The sequence below is a fragment of the Catharus ustulatus genome, chromosome 4, assembly GCF_009819885.2.
Source record: "Catharus ustulatus isolate bCatUst1 chromosome 4, bCatUst1.pri.v2, whole genome shotgun sequence".
Lineage (NCBI taxonomy): Eukaryota > Metazoa > Chordata > Aves > Passeriformes > Turdidae > Catharus > Catharus ustulatus.
This window is the reverse complement of record NC_046224.1, coordinates 51965784-51990212: the sequence shown is the minus strand read 5'-3', so window position 1 is coordinate 51990212 and position 24429 is coordinate 51965784. Positions and strand designations below refer to the sequence as shown.

General features: G+C 38.9%; 1 protein-coding gene across 3 annotated transcripts in view; it reads left to right on the top strand.

Moving 5' to 3' along the window:
• SRGAP1 (SLIT-ROBO Rho GTPase activating protein 1) overlaps positions 1–24429 on the top strand; it is a 140914-nt gene that overhangs the window by 85880 nt on the left and 30605 nt on the right. For 2 of the 3 annotated variants that reach the window (XM_033057404.1, XM_033057406.1), the window contains 8 exons: positions 4109–4291; positions 4662–4790; positions 11745–11966; positions 12753–12854; positions 14519–14716; positions 14836–14920; positions 19152–19179; positions 21468–21570. In XM_033057404.1, coding sequence (XP_032913295.1) covers positions 4109–4291; positions 4662–4790; positions 11745–11966; positions 12753–12854; positions 14519–14716; positions 14836–14920; positions 19152–19179; positions 21468–21570 — 1050 coding nt within the window. Of the gene's footprint in view, positions 1–4108; positions 4292–4661; positions 4791–11744; positions 11967–12752; positions 12855–14518; positions 14717–14835; positions 14921–19151; positions 19180–21467; positions 21571–22078; positions 22113–24429 lie in introns of all 3 variants that reach the window. The other variant, XM_033057405.2, reaches the window with a different exon arrangement.

Here is a 24429-nt window from a genome sequence, read left to right as displayed (position 1 = left end):
TTCTTTGAAAATTTTAGTTATTTAGGAAAACATTTGTACCAAGAACTTGTGCAAAGTTTGTTGTGAGAACATGGATTTGAAGTAGATGTCTTGGTTCCCCATGAAGGCTATCAGTTCCATGTAGCTCTCCCACAAAACTTGCCTTTCAATCAGCGTAGAGTGCGACACTCTGGATGTAGTAGCATGTGCTATAAGCAAGAAGTGAGAGGAAGAAATACTCCTTGGTGATGTGAAGCTAGTGGAGTCAGTTTGGAGACATTGGTGAGAACAGTGATAAACTTGTACTCCTTCAAGGAGTGTTTCTTTCAACAAGGAGGCAAGCTGAAGTGTCAGCCACTGCAGAAGGACATTTATGCCTAGTCTGCTAGTCTGTTTAGAAACTTCAGTGCTTACTGCTTTTGGCAAGCAGAACAAATCCTTGTTTCACAACTTAAGCACTTTGAGATGCAGTTAGAAAACTGAGATGTATTTGATAGAGAATCACAGAATATGCTGAGTTGGAATGGAGCCACAAGGATCATGGAGTCCAGCTCCTGATCCTGCATAAGACCATCCCCAAGAGTGATGTCATGTGCCCAAGAGTGTTGTCCAAACACTTCTTGAACTATGTCAGGCTTGGTGCTGTGAGCGCTTCCCTGGGGAGTCTGTTCCAGTGTCCAGCCACCCTCGGGGTGAAGAACCTTTTTCTTATATCCAACTTAAACTTCCCCTGACAAATTCAGGCCATTCCCTTGGGATCTGTCAATGGTCACCATAGAGAAGAAATCAGTGTGTGCCCCTCATAGGGATGTTGCAGACACCACTGAGCTTTCCTCTCAGTCTCCTGTTCTCCAGGCTGAACAGAACAAGTGACCTCAGCTGCTCCTCATACAGCTTCCCCTCAAGGCCCTTCACCATCTTTGTTGCCCTCCTTTGGGCACTCTCCGACAGCTTTATATCCCCCTTGTATTGTGGCTCCCAAAACTGCACACAATACTCAAGGTGAGGCCATCCCCTCCCTTTCCCAGCTGATGATGCTGTTCCTGATGCCTCCCAGGACAGGGTTGGCCCTTCTGGCTCCCAGGGCACTGCTGACTCATATTCAACTTTCTCTTGACCAGGACCCCCGGGTCCCTTTCCTGGCACTGCCCTCCAGCCTTTCATTCCCTAGTCTGTCCATTCATCCAGAGTTGCCCCATTCCAGTTGCAGAGTCCCAGCACCTTTCCTTTGGTAATTGTCAAGGTCTCTCTGCAGGGCCTCCCAGTTTTGTATAACCTGTGAAGTTGCCTAGTACCCCTTCCATTCATGCATCCAAGTCATTAATGAAGATGTTGAAGAGCACAGGACCTGTGATAGCCCTTCAGAGCCCCATCACTGACACGTCACCAGTTTGATGTCATCCCATTCACTATAACTATGCCCAACCAATGGACCAGTTGCTCACCTATCACATGATGTGTTTATCCAGCTGTGTGCTGGACATTTTATCCAGAAGGATACTCTGAAAGACAGTATTGAAAGATCTACTGAAATCCAATATTGCATCAACTGATTTCCCTTGGTCAACTAGGTGGGTTACCTTGTCATAAAAGGAAATCAAATTTAATCAACAGGACTTCCCTCTCATGAAGCTGTGCTGGCTGTGACTAGTGACTGTGTTGTCTTTCAGGTGTTATTGAATACCTCCTGGAATAATCTTCATAGCTTTACTAGGCACCAAAGTGAGATTGACAGACCTTGTAGTGGTTTTGATACAAGCCACCACAGACCTGTAGTTTCCAGGGTCCTCCTTTGCACTTCTTGAAACAACTGGAGCAACCTTTGACAACTTCCAGTCAGCAGGGACTTTGCCAATTGCCAAGGTTGTTCAAAAACTGAGAGAGAGGTTTTGTGATGGCATCAACCAGCTCTTGGAGAATTCTTGGGTTAATTCCATCAGGGCCCATAGTTCCCTCCTCAGGCAGAGTACAAAAGAAAATAACTTTTCTAGGTGATAAGACACATTAGTTAGTTTTGTCCCACCAACAAAAAGGTCTCTAGAGATGACACAGAACAAAAGATAAAAAATAAAAGCAAACACCTCTAGCCTTATGTAAAGAAACACTTAAAAGATTTGAATAGAAAGGCCAAAAGAAAAGGGCACAACTTTTAATTTCTTTCCCCTGTCATTTTTAATAAGAGCCATATTACTTTCCGTACTTCTCTGTTTTATTATATAAACCATTTATTTTAAAAGTCTACTTCTTCTCTTTGAGTTAATTCTTTTGTTTCCATGTGGCAGTATGAGTTAAACTCCCTGGGTACTGATTATCGAAGACTTTAAGAATGCCTTTGGAACAGTGCAGGATATAGGAGACTGAACATCCTATTTGGTTAAACTGAGAACCTTGCAGATCTCTTCCCTGTGGGCTTGCTTTCTCTTCCTAACCCAACTTTGTGTGTCTCTGGGGGTTTTTTCTGCCTCATCCTTGCAGACATGAGCTGGTGAGGCAGTGGCTGTTCCCAGCGGGTGTAGGCAGTGTCTGGGCGAGGAGCTCTGCACTCTGCTCAGGCCTCGGAGCACAGTGTGCTGTAGAAGAGCAGCAGCAATAACACTAAGTCCTGCTCCAGGCAGCTTGGTTTTCTCCACCACAGAGCTGTAAGCATATGTTTCTTAAAATAAAAGCAGGGCCACTTTTTAGTGCTTGTCTCCAGCTGTTTTACCTTACTACAGGAAACTGGTGAAGAGTTACCTGTTTCATTTTTAATTTCAGTGGCATCAGTCTTAAGTAGTGGCATACACAGTTATGGTGTATAACATACATTGTTATGCAAAATTGCATCTCTCTGAAAGTGTCTGTCTTTCTGTTGCACAGGACTTGAAATAAGCATCAGTTCAGCCACCCACTGGCATGATGTGCAGTTGGTTTGTGTCGATCCATGCTAAGATGTGCTGTAGTGAATTTGCAATATCTAGCTGTAGCGTTCCCTGTTTTGCCACTCTTAGGCTCGCCTAACTACTCAGTTACAAAAAATAGACTTTCCCAAGGGAATATTTCAAGGCAGCTTTCCAAAACTGTCTGTCTCCTCCATGGGTCCCACGTGTGTGTCCTTCAGAAGTGAATGGCTTGCATGGCCTCCACCCAAAGATAATATCTGCTGGTGAGAGCTCTGGCACCCTTTAGAAGAAGAGATGAGGCTTCTAGCTGCTTGAGTATGCCTTCCTGCTTTGTTCAATGCTCTAAACTTAAGACAACAACACAAAGAAACAAACAACAACAAAAGACTGGGGAGGGCAGAAAGACGCTTGCTTTGGTAGAAGTGGGCAGAGACAGCCCTACACTCAGCAGAGGTGGGGGGTTTGTGATTGCTGTCCACTATTCAGCATTCAGGCTGAGGTTTTTCTTGCTTGAAGAAGGGGAGGACTGGGCTAAACCAGTCCCTTTTCCTCTTTGTGTCCTGTGCAAGCTTGTATTTGCATACTGGCAACCCAGGCTCTCTCATCTGCTGACCCAGCACAGTAGAAGAAAGATGCCTTTAGGTCTAGGGGGAAAACATTTTCACAACTTATATATCAGGCAGCTCCTTCTTCAGTTCTCATCTGGTTTTACATCAGGCCCAGTCTGCTGGCTCTGCAGTGTGCAGACACTTCTTTCCAGGCCATGGACACCCATCCAGCTATCTGGGGATTTGCTCCCCGGCCAAAGCTTCCCATTCTCTCTCCTTCCTTCCCCTTTCCTCAGTGCTGAAGGGATCCTTCTTCTTTCAAACATTCAATGTCTCCACATCCAAGATGTGACTTAGCCCAGAAAATGGTTATATATCAGATAGATTTGGTGCTGACACAGATTTAGTTTTGTTGCTCATTATTTTAATTTTCACTTGAAGACAAGAGTACTGAGGTCTAATAAGAATGGCTTTTGCTCTTTCCTGTCAGAGAAATGAAAGAAAATTTCCCTATTTGAAATACTGTTAAATAAATCAGAAAAGAAAAACACAGCCAAAAGTTCTCAATCTCCATTGACAAAGAAACTTACCCATGATTCATGTTTGTAAGTCTACATTTTGCTCAAAAACTCTGTGATTTTTCTGTAGATGCTTTTATATTTTCATTTTCTCCAATTCTCCTTTGACTCTTGCCTTTTGCAGGTCATGAAAACATACCACATGTATCATGCAGAGAGCATCAGTGCAGAAAGCAAACTGAAGGAGGCAGAGAAGCAAGAAGAAAAACAGATTGGGAGGTCAGGAGACCCTGTTTTTCATATTCGACTAGAAGAAAGACACCAGAGACGGAGCTCTGTGAAAAAGATTGAAAAAATGAAGGAAAAGGTAAATAGTCCTTTTATTTAACTTCATTTGAAATAAGTTCAGTGCATTTTGATGTTCTTTGGCATGATATTAGACAGAGAAATCCATCTGGGAAATAAAATTAAGCAAGGTACACATAATAAACTAGCAGTGGGTTATAGATAAATTTATATGATTTCAGTTCAGAGAGGGGAATACTTCATTCCCAATATGATTCTTACTATAAGGTTTGTCTCATTTGAAACAAAATACTAAGTTTTCACTTCGTATAACAGGCTCTAAATTAAGATGCCTTCTAGTTACTAGGAATGTGTGCTTGAATTATTCCCATTTCTGCTGCATACCAAAAATGAAGTAATTAAACTACATTAATATGCAATGTCTTTCCTAGCGTCAAGCAAAATATTCTGAAAACAAGCTGAAATCCATTAAGGCCCGTAATGAATACCTGCTCACCCTTGAAGCAACAAACGCTTCTGTTTTCAAGTATTACATTCACGACCTTTCGGATTTGATTGATGTAAGTATTGGCACATTTGTACTTATGTTTATTCTGTGCAGGAGTAATACTTTTTTCAGTTTTAAGGGAATATATTGGTCTTATGGATTGTCTACACACCCTTGTTATTTATAATATGGTATGATGCAAGCAGAAGTTTTTCCCTTATTTCCACAAAATCAAGCGCCAGTAAGATGCTGAACCCATTCCTTTAAATTTCAAACATTGTGTTTGCTCCCCATGTGTCAGTAGAAAATTCAGTGTTTCCACTATGTATGATCTTTGGGATCTAGATATTTTTTACAAGATAAACTTCTTCAGTGGTCATCTAATGGTATTTAATTCAAAAGAAGCAATTTCTTTCATGTTTTCAAAATTCTTTAGTTCATGATTAGTCATTGAATCATACATACAGTGGCTTGTTACTCTTGCTTCATTCAGTTTGAAGAACAGACACAGTCAATCCAGTCCTCTATACTGTCAACACACTTGTTACTTATTTTCAGTAAGTTGTTTGTATGAGAACATCCTGGATGAATGAGGTTATACACTAATGTTGACTTGCACCAGCATTTAGTCTCCTGTTTTACTGACATTTTTACTTGATGCAGAGAGAACATCCTGCACCCTTAACACATCTCACCATCTTTGTAAGCTGACTTCATATGTGATAGAGAAAATACAGAGACAGCAAACACAAGCCCCAGAACATTCATTCACCAGCAGTCTAGGGTTAAATAGCTTGGTGGGTCTGCCTCTATGGCCCATTTGAAATTCTAAATATTTGAATATGTTTGCTACTGCAACAGTAGCATATGTTACTTACAATAGTAAACAACATTCATATACAGCTCTGGTTTCTAATATAGAATAAATTAATACAGAATTTCACAAGTGTCTCATTTCTGCTGACTGGAGAAGCAAAGCTTCACAGAGAAAGGGAAAAATACCTTCTTGAGATTAATGGACTAAAATAGCTGCATGTATGTGTTTTATCATCTGTCATCTAAATACTGATAGGGGTTTTTTGCCATTTCTAGTTTTTTCTATAATTTATAAAATCTTGCCTGATTTTGTTAAAACCTTTCCCTTTCAAATGGTTTAGTTTCATTTTTTTCTTGCTTTCCTATAAAAAATGGCAATACATCTTTTTAGCATTTTCAGTATTTTTTTTTCTCTTTCTATTTCAGCATCTCTTTTATTCCTTTCCTAGTTGTTACTGCATGTTTAGTCCTGATTTCTTCTGGTTTATTCTGTGGCCTGTCTTTGTCCAATCTGTATCCATCCACTTGCACAACCTGCTCCACCCATCTAGGCAATGAAAGCATTTACCAGGATCTATAGGTGGATGGTAAGGGCAGAAAATAAAGGACAAGCCATGTACCTGCAGGGGTATCCCCCAAGTGAGAAGCTGATCCTACCTAATGGATGATTTTCCTGCTGCTGCTTAAAGGATGACAGTAGTTAGGGCATGTCTCATACAATTAAACTTCATGAGTTCTACTTGAGTTCTGGAAGGAAGGAAAGGTCCCTTTCATTTTGTTTCCAGCACCCTTATGGGTTCAAAAGCTGGATAGATGCTCATTTTGGCATCTCTCCTGCCTTCCCTTTCAGACTTCATGTTTCTCAGAGAATGTCTCCAGTGTGTGTTTCTACTTGGTCAAAACTTTATCAGGTTGGAAAATGCATCTGATTCTTACTCATTTCTGTGATGTCCACAGAGGTTTCTGTAGCAGTGAAAACCGAGGGGAGGAACCACAAGCCTGGAGCTTTAAAAAGAATTGTGAGGGGAAGAGAAGTCAAGTTTTCTGTCCATGCACACACAGAGCCAACACTCATTGGAGTTAGTGTATGTAAAGGTATTTACACAACCATGAAGATCAGAGCTTCCTAACTGCTAGTCTTTCATAAAAATACACATTCCACAATATTTAGTAACACAGAAAAATTGCATCTATTCTGCCTTTTTGAAACCCATGGACCAATGTACACAATAACATTCTTTTGGCAAAATGGCTTGAGAAATTACACTTCCCTAAGGAATTTAAATGGAAAGTCTAGCTGCCCTTTGCATCACTGTTCTGTAAGAATAGGCTGTAAACATGTGCAACCAGAATTTGCTTCAGAGCTAATTTAATCCAATTGTGAGCTTGTTTAAATGAAGTGTCTTTCAGACATTTGTATTTAATCAGAATATGCTGTGAAAGCATTGGTATTTAGACAGAATGTTTGCCACTTGACAAAGGAAACTCTTTTTGTAAATGCGAGAGTCTTGTTAAGGCTTTGGAGTTGTATCATTGGAATGTGAGACATGCTTCCCAGTGGCCATATCTTGCAACAGTCCAGACTACCTCATTCTGTAAATCTGTTAATGTCATGGTACAATTTGGAGTTTTCAGAGCAGTGGTGGCGATTTCATTCTTTGACCTCTCTATTTTGTCCCGCTTTGCTAGCCTGACCTTCTGTGCTTCCCTGAACTTTCTCTCATTGTCTGTACAGAAGGGGATTACTCTGTGTCTGAATTCCAGTTAACATGGAAGAATTCGGATCTCCCCAAGTTGTTGATGTTGCCTATAAATGAAATTGAATGTTTTCCTACATTAGTGAAAAATGTGTTTAATGAAAACGGGATAAATACGTGCAGTAACGTAATAAACTGCTCCATAATTCTTTTTCTAACAAGGCTGGGGAAGATAGTGAAACTACTCATTAAAAAAAAAACCAACCAAAAACTACTTTTCATTTGGCTTCCACTGCATTTTCCATATATGAGGCTTATATGGAAAATCCTAAATTACTGTTCCCCATCTGAACTCAGTCTGAACTGTTCAACGCTGTCATTTCATTAACAGAGCTCAGGGCTTCCGACTTAAAATTATGATGTGTTGCTCATTTTAAGCTCATGTGATAAAAGCTGGATGTCTATAATATGTGATATTGCTGGAGTCTTAGCTGGATGATTTAATGCATTTAGTGAGCTGAGGGATGAGACCAACATTTACATAGAAGCAGAGAGATAAACAGGATTTGATATGCACAGTGTATTTCTGTCCTCTGCATATTGTACTAGAGGAATTTGAATTTTCTGTTAAATATTTCTTCTCTGCTGACTAGAGTGAGCTCTAGTTCAAGTGGAGGACAGAATTAATTATTTTCTTTATTTGTACCTGTAAAAAACAGTAAAGATCAGCTGAATGAAATAAGTTTTACCTAGTATGTAGAATTTTTTTTAAAACTTTGAGTTTCAGAGGAACAACAGACTATACACTGCTGCTAATCTGGCTGTTAGTGCCAGCATTTGTCCATATGGCACATACTTTTACTCATTTATATTCATTAAATTTGTCTGAGTATAAGAGGAAGGTAAGGACCCTTTTTCAGATTTACATGCATTTTTCTGATCTGAACATGAATACTAGGAAATAGTGATCAAAACAACTTAACTGTAGTTCTGCTGCTGAAATAAATAAAATATTCATGTGTTGGTCTTTCTTAAAGTCGAGTTTCTGAATCTCTAATTGCAGTATGCATGCTTTGGGTCATTAAGAAGTTAAGGAACATTTAGCTATTGTGAACTTAATTTATTCTGTAAAGGTTCTCTATTAATCATTCATAAAACCAAGTTTAAAACTAGGGTAAAGTGTGTGCATCTCACAGTCTTTATTACATAAGTCCTCATAAATATGGTATGTACCCTTAGATACCTTTGATTTAAATGTGGATGTCTGTGTAACAGAATACTTAGAAAGTGCCTTATTCAGAGATTAAGGCTTATTTTATTAATTTCTCTCTCCATTGACATTAGAATTTTATTACTATTCCTGAAACAAAATTAAATGAAATAAGAGCAGCTTGGTTTGGTTGAAGCTCTGTGCTAAGCACTGCAGTTTGTTTTGTTCAAGCCTAAATATACTCTGGGGTACAATAAAGGCAGTAAATGCTCTTGAGACTGCTTCAGATTTAATTTCAAATAAGAATAAAATGCAAATTGCAAAATTAATTTTTCACACATATCCCAAATGCATCCCTCATCTCCCTTCATTTTGCCCAACCAAAAGTCTTTATGAATTCAGAAACTCATAATCTCTGACTTCATTCTGCTGTTTTTCATCTTCATGTCTTACTGCACCAAGTGCCACTCGTGTCTCCAGCCATTGATAGGTAGCAGATCCGCAGGTTGATAACCACCCTGGCTGCACCCTCGCTGTGCTGACAAGTGAATCTCTAAGACTCATATTTATTTTGGATAACAGTGTGGTTGCTCACTTGAACTGTAGAAGTCTTTCACAAATCTACAGATTTTTCCTGAAAATCATGCAAATACACGTGCATGTGTATGTATCTGCACACATACATGCATTTTTGCAGCATGAGAAAGGTTGATGATTATTTTTCCAGGAATGGTCAGAGGCAATGTGGTCCTGGTGGCAGTTTAGTGGAAAAACCTTAAACTTCTGACCTCAGTAATGAAAAAATACCAGAAGTGCTGTCCCCATTATAGACAACTGTCTTATCTAAACCATCTGTACAGCAGATTAAAACAGTACATTTCTTTCTGGGTAGCCAAGAGTTGATACTATGACAGAGCTGTGTCCCAGTTAGGAGTCTCCAGATTTTGGGGAAAGTGGGTTATGGTCTGGGGGAAGTAAGAGTTGTGATGTCTGAGTGTTTAGTTTTGCTTTTAAAAAAAAACCTTCCTCATACAAATTCATTAATTTTTGGTTTTGCATTTAATTTTTGTTTTCTCTGCTGCCATTAGCATTGCAAGAAAATGCTTTAGCCTGGCAGGATACTCTGCTTCACTTGAAAAATCCTCTTCTCATCTGAGAGGCTGTATTTGTTGCCTTGTTCAGCTGTCATCACTTGCCAAAGATGATCATGGTGATAGTGACTGAATAGATTAAGGGTTAAGCAATGAAGCTGTGTCACAGCATAAAGGCTGCGGTCTTATATTCTAGCTTGCAAAAAAGCTGCATCAGAAACCCACACAGCTCTAATTGTAAATCAATAAGCTTTCTAGTAATACTCAGATTAATCCACTAGAGCCAAAATTCAGACTGTAGTTTTGTAACACATGGGTAGTTGGCAATGCTAAACCTGGCATTGCCCTCTATTCCTAATTCCTTTTCAGTTTAATCTTCCATGAGGTCTCTCTGAAACTAATGCACATGAAATAAAACAGCTGTCCCAATTCACTGTCTTATCAGCACTTTTAGTCCGTCTTTTTCATCCAGGATAGTGAATTAAATATGAGATCTGATTTGACATAGAACAAGAGAAAAACACCAAGAGACTCTTCCTTTTAGAAACACTATTTTTGAGGCTCGTATTCTTTGAAATATGGATGCACTTTAGTATAAAAGTTGAGTGCCTGTTTTAGTAACACTATTTTCCATTTTATAAGTGCAAAAGAGAGAGGTTAACATATGTGTGTTTGATTGAACATGACATCTTTTTAATTTTCTTTGAATGGTTCAGCATCTGGTTTTTTGGAGAGCCACTGTCCCATCTGCAGTCACTACCTGGAGTACTTGCTAGAAGTGAAAACTTATTCTTTCTGGAAGCTTTGTGTGAATAAAACAACTCTCTGTTACATTTCAGAGAGCAGCTTCATCACTAGTCATTACCTTACCTAAGTCAAGGTGTGAAGTATTTCGTTCTCTTTTATTCATCAGTGAAGTGTGTCATTCCCTTCTACAGGAAGGTTTTGGTATGGTAAATAGGTTGAAAGCTCTTATCCTATAGTGTGGACAGCTGTATGTCTGTCTCGCTCCCTCCCTCCCTATTTCTCCTTTTTGGAGTAAGAGGAAAGGGAGGGGAATGTGATCCCATGAGTCCTGTGGGGTTTGTAATAGCTGTGAGGAAGGTACTCATATAAACAGTGCATATATATATATAGTGTACAGTGGACTGAATCCAAATTGCTTCTGTACCCAGCTGCATAGTTACCTTGCAGGGATGGATGGCTTTAGGCTGTGGGTGGAGTGGCTGGGGACTGAGGGATGCCCTAAAGCAGAGTGCTCTGACTGCTCTGGCCAGGAGTTGGCCTCTGCTTGGGGCACATCTCACCATAGAGCTGCTTTGTATTGCAGCTGTTAGCCAAGTGATGTGCCACTGTTGAGGTGACATCCACCTTTGAGGTATTTGCTCTACAGTGTAAGGAAACCATCAGTTGATATGGTACTGCTGTGACATTTTTAAAATATATTCAGCTGTTCGCTAAAATATTAATGAAACATGAATAATGCAACTGAGGGTGTTTAAAATTCAAGAACAAACACGACTTTATGTTTTACCAATTAGGTTTCAATTACATTCCATTTCATAGAAAAAAAAAGACATAAATTATGACTTTCTGCATTTAGTAACTTGATGTATATTGCTGGCTCTATATGAACATGGGAAATAAGGTATTTCCATTAAATACATTTTCACAATCAGGGGAAAAGATGTTAAACCCTTCCTGTTTTATCAAAAAGCATTTTAGATGGATTGCTTATGCTCAAGGTATTTGTGGAGGTTTTTCTTTGGGCACAGGCATGGTAAGCAGGAATTGCTTCACGTTCACTTTGCTGCTGGCATTAACTTAGATGATAGTTATGTTATAGGTGTTATAGGTGATTCAGGGCTTACAGATGCTGCTGATACTGAAAAGCCCAGTTGTGTTTGGAGTCCTAGACTTTACTGATATAAATACAGTGCCTGCACTTCCATATCTGATAAGCAAACTGTCACACATTTATACTTGATCTCTTTTCTAAAACTGTCCATTAATCTTTGCAACAGATTGAGGATACTAAATACTTACTGTCTTGACCCCAGTAGTGTATTTTAATTTAGAAGCCATTTTGTTCAATACTTCAAAGATAGAAAAATTTCAGGATGGAGAATTTTAGTGACAGTGTCAGGATTGTGATATTGAAATGGCGTTCCTCCTTTTAAATTTGTTTTCTTTTCCCTTTGTTGTTTTGTTAGTGTTGTGATCTTGGATACCATGCTAGTCTGAACAGAGCCCTAAGAACATACCTTTCTGCAGAGTATAACCTTGAAACTTCCAGGCATGAGGGATTAGACATCATTGAAAATGCAGTTGACAGCTTGGAGCCACGCAGTGACAAGCAGAGATTCATGGAAATGTACCCCACTGCTTTTTGTCCACCAATGAAATTTGAGTTCCAGTCTCATATGGGTGATGAGGTATGTACACTGACAAGTATCCCCACAGTGACTGTTTCTGTATACCAGGATAGAGAATGTATCATTTACCAAACCCTTCTACAAAGAGTTCAGTAAAAGCTACCCAGAAGTCAGTGGACCAGCAATAACATTTTGCAAAACTTGCAGCTCTGTCTGTTGCTTCAAAGTTCTCATGTAAAAACTGTTAAGTGTTACTGTATTCTCTGTCACTCATAATACTGTAAATTTGCTGGCCAACCTGTGCTTAGCCCAGCACCAGTGTAAGCAGTGACTTTATGTCTTTACTACCTGCATCACTCGTAACAGAGTTTGTGGGTACTATTTGAGAGCAGCTACAGAGCTGCTCCAAATTTTTCATGCTGCAATGCAGTCTTATCCCCTTCTTCTTCCCCCATTTTATCATCTGGAGATTTCAAGAATACTGGGTACCCCAGCTGTGCTCTGTTCTGCTACACCAAAGGCCAGTAGCAAAGCAGAATTCAAAATCACCCATGTACATCTTATTTTCTGAAGGTAACTCCAGGGTTTGCATTTCAGTGTGGTAAAAAAGCAATAAAAAGCAGACATACAAAAAAGCTATGCTCTTTATTCATAAGCTATAGTACATACTTCCACACCTTATAGCACATATTTTAAATTTAGATGGGCACATTTTATTGTCTGCTTTATTAAGTTTTAATAGCTTTGGTAGGAATTCACCTAGTTTTAAGAACAACTGAAGACTATTGACTGTTGGGGTTTTTTTGATTACTTGCATCTTACCAGCTCTTTTTGATTCTTTGTTAGGTTTGCCAGGTCACTGCCCAGCAAACTGTGCAAGCAGAGCTTATGCTTAGGTATCAACAGCTACAGTCACGATTGGCTACACTCAAAATTGAAAATGAGGAGGTAAGACCTATGTCTGCAAGGACTAAGCATTGAACATAATTTTCAGGAAGGTGCAGTGTTTTCTACCTTGCCAAAAGCATGCAAATTACCCTGAAGTGGCTCCAATCTGTGTAAGTGGTTTTAATTTTAAAAATTAAATTGTGGCACATATGCTAAGGTAGATCCTCAGCTGCTTTACAGAGGTTTGGAAACTTTGCCTTTTACCTGTCCATTCACATTACTGAGTTCCACGTTTTGCAGATGCTTCAGGGTAAACTTGTTAGAGCACATATTTTTAAATTAATGTGAACAGAAAGCCACTGAGATCAGTTATTGTCATCTGTGACCACCCTCTGTCCAGTCCTCAACTTTTTACTTCTGTAGTACAAAGGAATTTGAACTGTCTTTTGTGCTGGCTGAGTCAAGATCTCTTATGCTCTTAGCTACAGCTATTTATAAACATGACTTATGAATGCCTGTGATGGGAACAGCTCATCTAGCAAAATGAAATGCATTTTTTTGTAAAATATGGAAAAAAACAATGCTGTTCTCTTTCCCCTGCTCTGGCAGTGGAAATAAAGTGCACTTCTATCACAGTTAAAGGCAACGTTAAAGTCCTTCAGTTTACATGAGAATCTGTTCCTAAAAGAAAACATAGAAATAATTCCATTTTTTCATGTACCTTACTTATAAGTTTTCAGGATGCCAGTTTTTCTCATTCTAGTTTGTATGTTGAATGTCTAAAAGAAAGTATTAATGTCAACGAGACACGTACAGTAAACAGTTTAAACAAAAACACTTGCTTTCAGAAGGTCTCTCAAGTGACAAAGATGGAAGGAGAAGGATTATTTCTTTCAGTGAAATGAAGTGCAAGGGCCTAGGGGGAGAAATCATGTTTGACAGGCATGGAAGGAATATTTGCCTATATTGGAGTTGTGTGTAGAAGTGTCAGTGATTTGATTGACCCTACTAGAGACTCCATCTGAAGCAGAACTGGGAAGTAAATCACATCCTTGTGAATATTACCAGTTACTTTATTGCACTGTGGAAACTTGTCCATAGCATCCATGCCTGGGTTTCCACTATGAGCAGTGATGCTCCATAGGTCATAGGAAGGGCTGGCAACCTGGTGTAAATTGTTCCTTCTCAAGCCCTCTCTGTCAATGATGTGTTCCACTTCTGCAAACAGCACTGTGCCCCTCATCATAACACAGCACCGTACGAGGTCACAGATGTTTTTTTTTGGAAGATTTCATTGTTCTGGCCAGATCCAGACCCTGGATGTACATACTCAGTATAACACATTGACCACATTAGGAGAGCTGACCCTCCAGAGTACTATATCATCTCTGTTGCCTCCTAGATTAGGGCCCTTAATCAAATCATATCACACTTCAATTCTAATTTAAAACAAATAATTGAGTGCACTACAAAGCCAACACAAGGGTACATCTGTGTTTGTGTTAGACCATGATAAAGCAGAGAACTAGATGGGATACCTGTTACACAGTTATCTGTTAAAGCACACCTAACTTTTCACATTTGCACACCAGTTTGGGGGAGTGTGCCAGAGAATTACTGTGACTAATGAGCTTCCTTTCTAAGCTCTTCCTATAAATATATGTAGGAACATATATGTGATATATATTATCTGGCATTTGGCAAACTCTGCTTTTTAATACCAGGTTAAGAAAACAACAGAGGCTACCCTGCAGACAATACAAGATATGGTCACCATTGAAGATTACGATGTGTCAGAGTGTTTCCAGCACAGTCGCTCAACAGAGTCTGTGAAGTCAACAGTCTCTGAGACATACCTGAGTAAGCCTAGCATTGCAAAAAGAAGAGCTAACCAGCAGGAAACAGAGCAATTCTATTTCATGGTATGTTGGTTGCTTCCTCATTCATGTGATGCAGACCAAACACCTGAAGTAAACATTATCCAGAAGTTCCTGGAATTTATGTGTTACGCATAGTAATAGATTCATCTGCATCTCTACAGAAATTCAGAGAATATCTGGAAGGTAGCAATCTCATCACAAAACTTCAAGCAAAACATGACTTGCTGCAGAGGACACTCGGAGAAGGTAAATATCACACAATAAACTGAAAAGTGAGTCCAAACTATACAGTGAACCTACTGAAATGCCAAAGATACACAGGAAAAAAATTACAAAAATTAAAGTTTAATTGTCCAGTAAACATAGATTTGATTTTTACCAATCACAGTTCTGGTGCAGTGGTAAAAGTACACACAATAAATTGATTTTATTTCTTCAACACATACTTATTTCCACTGCACGTACATTTAGACAAATTACTGTATTTGGCAACAGAACTATTGAATGAAAAATCTCATGTCTGAAAGGAGAGCGACACAGTCAGTGCAGTTGATCCAAGAGCTATGACAGATGTACTGTTTCTACATCCTAACAATTTCTGTTGATTTGAGGTCTTTTAAGACTTGGGATAGAGTGATCTTTTTACAGCATACAGAATAATCCAAGATGCATCTCATACAATGAACTCACTAGTGCAGCATTTCTAACACATGAGCACTAAAAAGAAGAACACCGCTCTTCTTGCAGCCTAAGAACTCAGTGGAATATTTATCAAAAGTGAAAGGTGAAATCCTGACCTCACTAATGTCAGTAGTGAGTTTCTTACAGAGTTAATTTAGTGTTCTTTTCTACAAAGTTACATGCATATTGTAAACTTAAGTGAGTGAAAATTTCATTAATAGCTCTATACCTATTGATTATCATTATTGCACATAAAATTATTCCATTATAAATTACAATAGCAGAGAATTATCAATTTTCCTGAACACTCTCCACTGTTTTCAAAAAGTACATCTTAAAATCTAAACCAAGTCAGCAGAAGTAAAGATCAAATGAAGTAAAGCTAAATTAAGGCAGCAATGAATCACACACTATGCACAGCATCCAGCCTATCTCTTACCAACCCTCCCAACACTTCCTCATGCACTGAAGGGAAAAGGGGAATTATGGCACAAACCTTGAGGACTAGACACACAGAGTGGAACAGACTTGAGAGGAAGTGAGATTACACCACAAATAATAAAGATCCTCCCCTGTAGGTTAAAGACTGTGATTTAAAGTTTAGACTTTAGAGTTTGCTAAAAGAATCACTCTAAAAGATGTGTCAAACTATTTTCTTTTTACTGCCGAGTATCTGTTGTTAATCACATCTCTTCTTGCTTTAAATATGAAAGCCCAGATCCCCAAATCCCATGGAGGTGTCTGAACAGCTATTAGCAGTTCACTGGCTATAACCCAAACAAAGCCCCTGTCCAGGGAGTGACTGAGGTTGGGTGTAGGATATAAGCAGCATTTTCTTTCAAAACTGAACTGTAGAAGATGGTAGCTGTTTTTAGAAAACTACCCTATATTATGTTCTTTCTCATGGAAGTTTTAATTTAATGGATTTTTATTTTGAATGTGTGTGGTGAACAGTTTATTCACACAGAAAAGTGTGCAGCTGACTTTAGTCAAAAAAAAGAGGACATTTTTCTTCTGGAAGGTCATCGAAAATCTATTTGGAAAAATACGGTGAGAGGGAGGGAGATAAAAGGCAACAGAATCTGCTGCATAAACCATGTTGGAAAAAAAGTAAGGAAATAATTGTTTGAAAGGAAACCTAAAGAAAAACTTCTCAGCAGGCTGACCAAAGTGATAAATTGCCATTAGGCTCTGGGCCATTCTGCCATGCTGAGACACGCTTGGACTATTCTGTTTGAAGAGTTGCCTTCTACACACCATCTGTAACCCCCACGTAGTTAATCTGTGTTGCCCACAGTGGTTTTGCACATATTTGTTGTCCCAGCAGCATTGCATGGCACATACAAATAGTACCTCAAATATACACATTTACATTCAAAGTTGATATTTGGAGTGAAACCCATCATTTTTACAGGTTAAAAGTTCTAGTTTTTGCAGGATATGCCCCTTTAGTTGAGGCATGTCCTGCATTAAAATGCCCGTGCCTGGGATGGAGGACCTGGATTCTGAAAGTTTCTTAAATGGGGAGGATTGAAAGGATCAAATTACAGTGGAATTATGAATGTTATTGCTGTAGCTAATACAGAAATTAATTTTTAGAACATGAACTGCTCCCCTGCTCCCCTCAAACTGCCTTTTCTGGAAACTTTCATGTCAGCAAGACTGCAGACAAATAACAGTCCTGTGTTAAATAAAGCTAGGGAGAATCCAGGGAGAAGGAGAGGATTGTCCCAACTGCAAGTTTTCCTTTGGTATCCTTTCTTGCTTTTATTCAAAGCTATAGAGTATAAGGATGTAGGCTGAATAGATCCAGGTTCCCATCTGGTGTCCACAATGCTAACAGCATTTGGCTTCTATTCTGGTTCATCACCTGCCTAGTAGAGTCCTGCTGTTTATGAACAGAGCAGATACATATTCACAGTCTGCACAGGGATGATAGATGAAGTGCTCTGTGCTGAAATTGATACTAAACAGAGGAAGCACACACTTATGCTCATATTAATCCTGATCCAAAGGTTATCTGTTGAAAGAAGAAATTACCAAAGCAAAGGGAAATGCAAGAAAGAAAACAAGGAGTTGTAGAAGAAATTGCCCCTAAGGCCCAGACACCTTTTGCCCTAAACTGTTAAATATCAAAGATGTATTTAAAATCCCCAAAGGCACAGAATTGGTAACATCTTCTGTTTTACTAACATTTATTATTGGGATTCTTAGTCTTAGTGAATTTCTTGAGTAACCTGAGTAGGGAGAGGTCCCTGGCTTACTCTTTTCTGTCATAGGTTATTTTTCATAGTCTTCTTTGATCTCTCTTTTTCACCTAAAATAGATGCCAACAAGATTCACATCTCTTGCTGTCAGAGATTGTTCCCAGAGCTTTTTCTTTATGCTGCTTTGAGGGGATCCACACTCTCCTAGTACTGCAAGATGTATTTTCAGACTAGGGTCTTCAGCACTGTGCAGTACTTTGCGTGCATCTGAGCTCTGGCACATAATACAATGTTTTTCATATCACTGTTACTCATTCTTCCTGGAGTCTGAAAAGCTGGTTTGGTGTCACTTTCAAATTAGGAAGCTTCACCTAGCCCAAGCAAACCTCAGAGTGATTTTCAGAGGTCATATCCATAGTTACGTTCACTGGCACAGGTGTTTAATTTTTCCCTAATACCTTACTTGAACCTGTTGATAGTGAATTTTGTTTCTACTGTGTGTCACTTAGCCCCTTTAAAGGCTTCATAGTTTTGTCAGGATTTAATACAAAAGTATTTCAGTCATTTGCACAGTGCTCTGGCTCCTTAGCTGCTGGGATCTCTCAAGATATTAATAAATGCCTCATGGATTGCATAATTGGTCCTAAAGGGAAGGCTTGAGTAAATGGCTCTTACCATCTTTTGCCATGATGAAAAAAGGCCATTATAAGTCCATTGGGTTTTCCTTTTCTTCTTTTCTTCGCTAGTTTTTGATCAGTGAGAATATTTTGCCACTCTATCCATGGCTGTTCAGTTTCTTTAGTCACCTCCTGTGAAGAAAGTTACCAGTGGCTTAAGTAAACTAGTTGAACTGATTCTTTGTTATCCAGTATTTTACTGCCATGTTCAAAGATTTTTAATAAATTAATAGGGCACAGTCTCCCTTTGGCAATGCTGGGTTCATTGGAACTTACCATACCATGATCTTTGTCCTGTTTCATTATTTTGCTTTTCATTATGATGAGTCAGTCATGCCTGATTTATTGGTCTGTTCGTCTGCAAAGGAGCCTTTCTGGAATGTGATATTTGGTTCTTTACAATTCCCTGCAGTTCTCTGTGGTGTTTCTCAGTGATATTGTTGCACTTTTTTCCTGCAGTACACAGAGAGAAGAGAGTAAGGAGTCTTCTGATAATTACTTGTGTCTGGAGCCCTGCATTTTCAGCACTGAACAGGTTTAGGCACAAGGCACAGGGGAAGATGTAATCTAATCTTGGCACAGTTCTATTTCCATACTGATTTAGCCACTGAAACATATGAGCACCAATAATAGACATTGTTTGAAATTTTACTTGAAATTATTTACAGTATCAAGTGACTATCTTTGGGTAGGCTTCTTAAAAGTTGTTCCATAACATGGGTTGTGTTTGCATTTTAAGTGGAACTGTGGAGATAGTAGGTAACTACAGTGCACTGTTTGTTGTGTAGTTGTGTATCTTTTGCTGGTAGTATGAAAGCTACGGCTAAAAATAATTTGCTATGTATAATTTAGATGCAAAAAATTCAACCTAAAACCTACAAATCATTGTTTCCTGTTTATTGAACTTTCTAGGTCACAGGGCTGAATATATGACAACAAGGTAAGATATTTTTATCTGACTTGGTTTAGAATTAAAAAATAGGTAAAATCTTAGATTTTACAAATCTTAGAACAGCTTCATAAGACTTGTTGCTGTTGCTACATAAATTGTGTACAGATCCTGTGTATTTTAACATTCAGCATTTCTGTTTCAGCATGGTGGGACAAACTGGAAGATCCTTAAAAATATTTGTGAATCTTACATCAAATTTGGAAGTTGCAGGCGGCACTTTAGTGCCCAAAAAGAAATATTTTTCAGTTGTCAGAGGTACCTTGACTCTCATAGTTTGCAATTCACTTGGTCAGGATACACAGCTGAAAAGAAGCTGTGTAGGAAGATCAATTTGGGCATGGGCTGTGTCTTTGATAACCTAGCTCTGGACACAAATACCTGCCTCCCCCAGCATCCATGTGTTCCATACTTAAATGACTCTGTATATCACAGAAGAGAAGGGATTCAGTGTTGGATCTCCTGCTTTGTGCTGCACGTACTTTTTCAATTGTGTAATGCCACACCTTTGAAGCTGCCTCCAGATATAAACCCTGATAAGCTCTGCAGCCCCCAGAGACTGGGAGTGGGCAATGGCAACTGCTTGGAATTGCAGCTGCCAGTTGTTTTTATCACTGCTGCAGGCAGCGTGCTCTGCTAAAGCAGGAACATCCATCCTGGCTTTCTTGGTCTCACTCTCCCCTTCCCTTTCCATGCAATGCATCCTTGCCCTATGCCTCCAAGAACCATCTTTCCTGGTCCCAATGTTCCCAGGACATCTCTACAGACTTTACACCAGATTTTTTCCCACCACTCGATGTTCTTTTCTAACTCTGTAAAGTTGGACTTACTCAACTACTTTCCTTACATGACCTCTGTTGAAAACTGGTTACAAATCAGAGCATTCTTCCCAATTGCTGACATTAATTCTGACAACTGTGCCTTTAACTCTGCCTCCAGGTGCTACCATTCTGGGAATGCATGGAAATCAACAAGTTTATGTCTAATGAGAAAAACCTCCTTTTTGACTCCAATGCAGGCAACTCATGAGGCTCACATCATCCTAAATTCCCTGCTGTGTAAACTGCTGAAAGGAGATGGTGGATTTAGGCAATGATTTTACCTTAGTAAACTGGGGGAGCAGTGAAGCCATTTTACCTCATATCTTCTCACAGCTGGTCACTTAGAGAAAGATATTCTGAGGAGTAGGGCCTGCCATCTGTTCTCAGCACCAGCTCCTGGGCTTTGGCTGGGCCCTGCCTGTTGCCCCGAGGTTCAGTTATGTCTCTGGACTGTGAGACATGTAAAAAGAAATGTTCTTTAAGGTCAAAATTAAATTGTAGAAGGGAAAAGTGTATATTTAAAGATGTGTTTAAAATAGCCAGTAGTATTCAAACAAACTAAAATGCCACTGCTGAATGCTCTATGCCTTATTGTTTCTCACTGATTCCCCCTGTGCTAAGTCAAAAAAACATCTATAGAAACTGCTACCGCATGGGAACTAAGGAAGCTGTTGGCATGACATTCACAGAGTAGTTTGTGACCTAGAGAATGGTATTTATTTCCTGTAATCTCTTTCAGTTGTAATCACCACGTGTAACACATTACGTAAAATTTTGCAAACCAAAGTTTTGTGTGCTCTTCCTTTACTTCTTTGTGTGTTATGCTGGTTTTATTTATTTGTTCAAGTTGATATACTTTTAATTCCATTCGCTAATTAGCAAGGTGTTGCTTTTCATGTGTGAAGTTGTTGATGGTTGGATGTGCAAGGCTAAAGTTGTTTAACCTTCCTGGCTCTAGTTGAAAATGAAGACAATTTGGTTTTGAAGCATCTTAGGAGTGTGCTGAGCAGCTTTAATTTGCATTTGAAGTTTCTCCAACTTTACTGTTTGATAAGAGGTGTGTCAAGTGGCCTGTGTTCTGCCATGGCTGGCAGGATGAATTCCAGTGGTTGCTGCACTTCACTTTACTGCATTTTATGCATGACCACAATAAAAAAGGCCATTCCAATTGTGCAGTGTTTGGAATAAATTTATATGGTAAAACTGCAAAACAGGGATCCATAAAGAATGTCATTATTTATCCATAAGTAATTTTTAACAGGGGAATTCTCCACTCTCTAATGTGTTGCACTGAAATTTGATGGAAAGTCTTTATTTGATAAGTAAAGTTTATTGTGTTTATTTGTGTTTATTGCTCCCTTTACAATGTTCTGTTGTTTTTCCACGAGCTTACAGACATATCATTTTATTGCATGACTTAATTCTACCTTGCTCAGTAATCATATTCCCTTCCCTTAGGCCTCCAAATCTTCCCCCTAAGCCCCAGAAACACAGGAAGCCCAGACCCCGATCACAGTGTAGTGCTAAGTTGTTTAATGGTGATTTGGAGTCGTTCATCAAGGTACTGGCACCAGCCACCCCAGTGGCTGATCTCCACACTTCTTGCTATAATGGTCACCACCTCACAAAAGCTGAGGCAGATCATTATGTTTAAGTCTGTCCGGGGGCTCTTCTTTCCCGGTTGATCAATATAATACTTCCTGAAGTCAAAGGGAAAGAGGGGGATTCCTTTCTCACATTAGCCTCCCTACAGCTGTGTTAATCAAGTAGGAGTAGTATTGTCAGCCTGCTTTTAATAGGAAACTTAGCTTCATATAGACGGTAGGATGTAGTGGTGCATCCCACAACTTACCATAATTTCCTGCTTGCTATTTTCATAACATCCAGTGTTCAAAGTCTGTGGAGAAGCAGTATTTCCCTGGGTTTGATATCCCAATTTTGATTTCCTATGACTTTAGGAATTTATTATATTGTGTGAAATTACGATCACAGCTATTCTGGATCTTGTATCTTTGCTGTATTTACTATCTTCTTCTTTCTCATACTTTTATTTCTAATAATGCTTCTAGCCGAGGCCGAAGGAACTCTCACACGAGACATCAGGTATAGTTCTGGTGACAAGAGAACCAGCTCTGCCTCGCTCTCGGGTTGCATTCCTGCCTGGCTCAAAATAAGTTCTTTCAAAGACCTAGAGGGAGAAGTTTGCATTAAGAAATGAGTGTACAAATATAGCAGGCAAAACTAAACCAGAGCAGAGCTCTGGAGGGATTATAGTCTTAAATGATGGATATTTTCTTACTCATTTTCAAGGACCCACCCATATCACAGTTTGTGCCTCTGGATGCTAGCTGACACAGCTACAGGAAAGAAATCTTTAAAAAATTGTGAAAATACAATTATAAATGCAGTGAGTAAAATTCTTGACTACAAGCTCTGTGAATTGGGTTTGAATGTTACAGGGATTTTTTTTCTTGTTCAGTATAGCTAGTGGCAAACATTTTACAGAACAAATTCTGTGCTCAGTGGCACTGTACTGATTTAGTTACTATTATTTTTATTGTTACACGGAAGGTGCCATGAAATGCAAAGACTTAGAGAAATCATCACCTTATAGAATAGATGAGTATCATGAGCAGTTTTTTGCTTAAGGGTGAAAGTGAGCAAGGAAGCAGAAATTCCCACAATGAAAGTGCCTAGACTAAAGAAGGACAAAGCAAATCAGGAGAAATGGCACCCTCCCATCATTTTCCCTCACAGAGGAAAGGGTTATAATACATGGCAGTGTGGCTGATAGAACTTACGTACAAGTGGGGAGTCCTTCATAATTAGTCCTTCAAAAGGGAAGAAGTCAAAAAAGCTGGTATGACAGATTTGCCATATGCTCCAATGGGAAGCTGTCTTAGGACAGCATCTCTGCCCAAAGAGCATGTCATTCCTGATAGGGATGAGTCATTTTGACAGGCACGGCTAGTGAAATACAGTATCATGCCAAACTGCTTTTTGCTAGAGTTTTTTATCATAAGAAATTATAACTAGTCACAAACATGCATTCACTGACTGCACACATCAGATAAATTCACAGTAGCAGTAGGGTCACTGTTTTTGACACTCACCAACACAGATTGTTACTTAAGATTAGTTTCCTTTGATTAGATCCAAAAGGCAAAACTGTTAGTTTAGATTATTTCAGAGTATTACTTAAGTACAAAGTTTTGTGTGGGTTTGAACAATTTCTCCAAAACCAGCTATGAAAGTGATTTGGGTTTTGAGGTTCTTTTGTAATTTCTTACTGCAAACACAGTCTTTTCCTAGGCTTTACATTCTTTGCATGAACCAGTGTATGCTAACAGGAGACATGGGTGCATGTTGTGCATTTTTTCTAATACTCTGCTTTTCTGGAGAGCCAGGCTGCTCAGTGTTGGTGAAGATGGTGCTGCTCCTGGGTTTAACAACTGACCTGTTCCAAGGGGTTTTTTATTTAGCTGTTACCTAACCATGACACAAGCCAAAGAGGAAATGCTAATCCAGCCACTGCTGGTTCTTGGGTAGCCAATCTTTGCTAGTCTTTTAAATTAAAAGACAAACAAGCCACAATTTAAATTGCATAGTTAGTGATAATAGTCTTTTGTAAGCCCCACTAAAACAGCACGGAGTACACATAAGATTAGGGGTTAGGTTACCTCAGGAAGTGCAATGTTTCATTGCTTTACTGTGTGTTATTTTTCAAACTTTTTTGGTTGTTTTTTTCTACCTGATCTTATTTCATAAACTTCCATTAGTGTAGTATAGATTAAAATGAAGTACTAATTTGTAAAAGGAAGTGTGTATTCTAAGTTACAAGGTGCTTTTGAATTAATGATTTTATGATTCAGACTGATTTTATACTAAACTTCCAAATGGATTAGTCAATTGTCTGAGCACTTACATATTGGATATTCATTTGGAAAGCAAAATTACAGCTTCCAAGACAAGAAATTCTAAGATTATTTATGAAACAGTAATTTCTACAGCATAAGCACCAACTTTTCCAAATAATTTTTAATCATATAATTTATGTCTTTAATCTATATTTGATAACTTTTAGTCACTAGTGTGCTTGGATTAAAATATCCATTTTTTAAAGTGCAAAAGCAAATCGTTTCCAATGGTTCTTTTGGAAAACAAGCAGTTTAAAAGAAAAAGACAAGTAACTCACTGAAAATTAATGTATAGTCATCTTCTCCCTCTCCCATCACAAATACTTTTTATTCTTTTTTAAAACACTTTTTTGTGTAACTGCAAATGTAGCTTCAGACTTACTGCTGTGTCACTGCTGAGATGAGGAGCTGTGGTTCCTGAGCTCTGCCAGGGGCAGGTGGAGAGACACAAGCTGTGACCTCCCTTACCCAGTAATCTTGTGCATAGGGACAAAGCAGCTGAA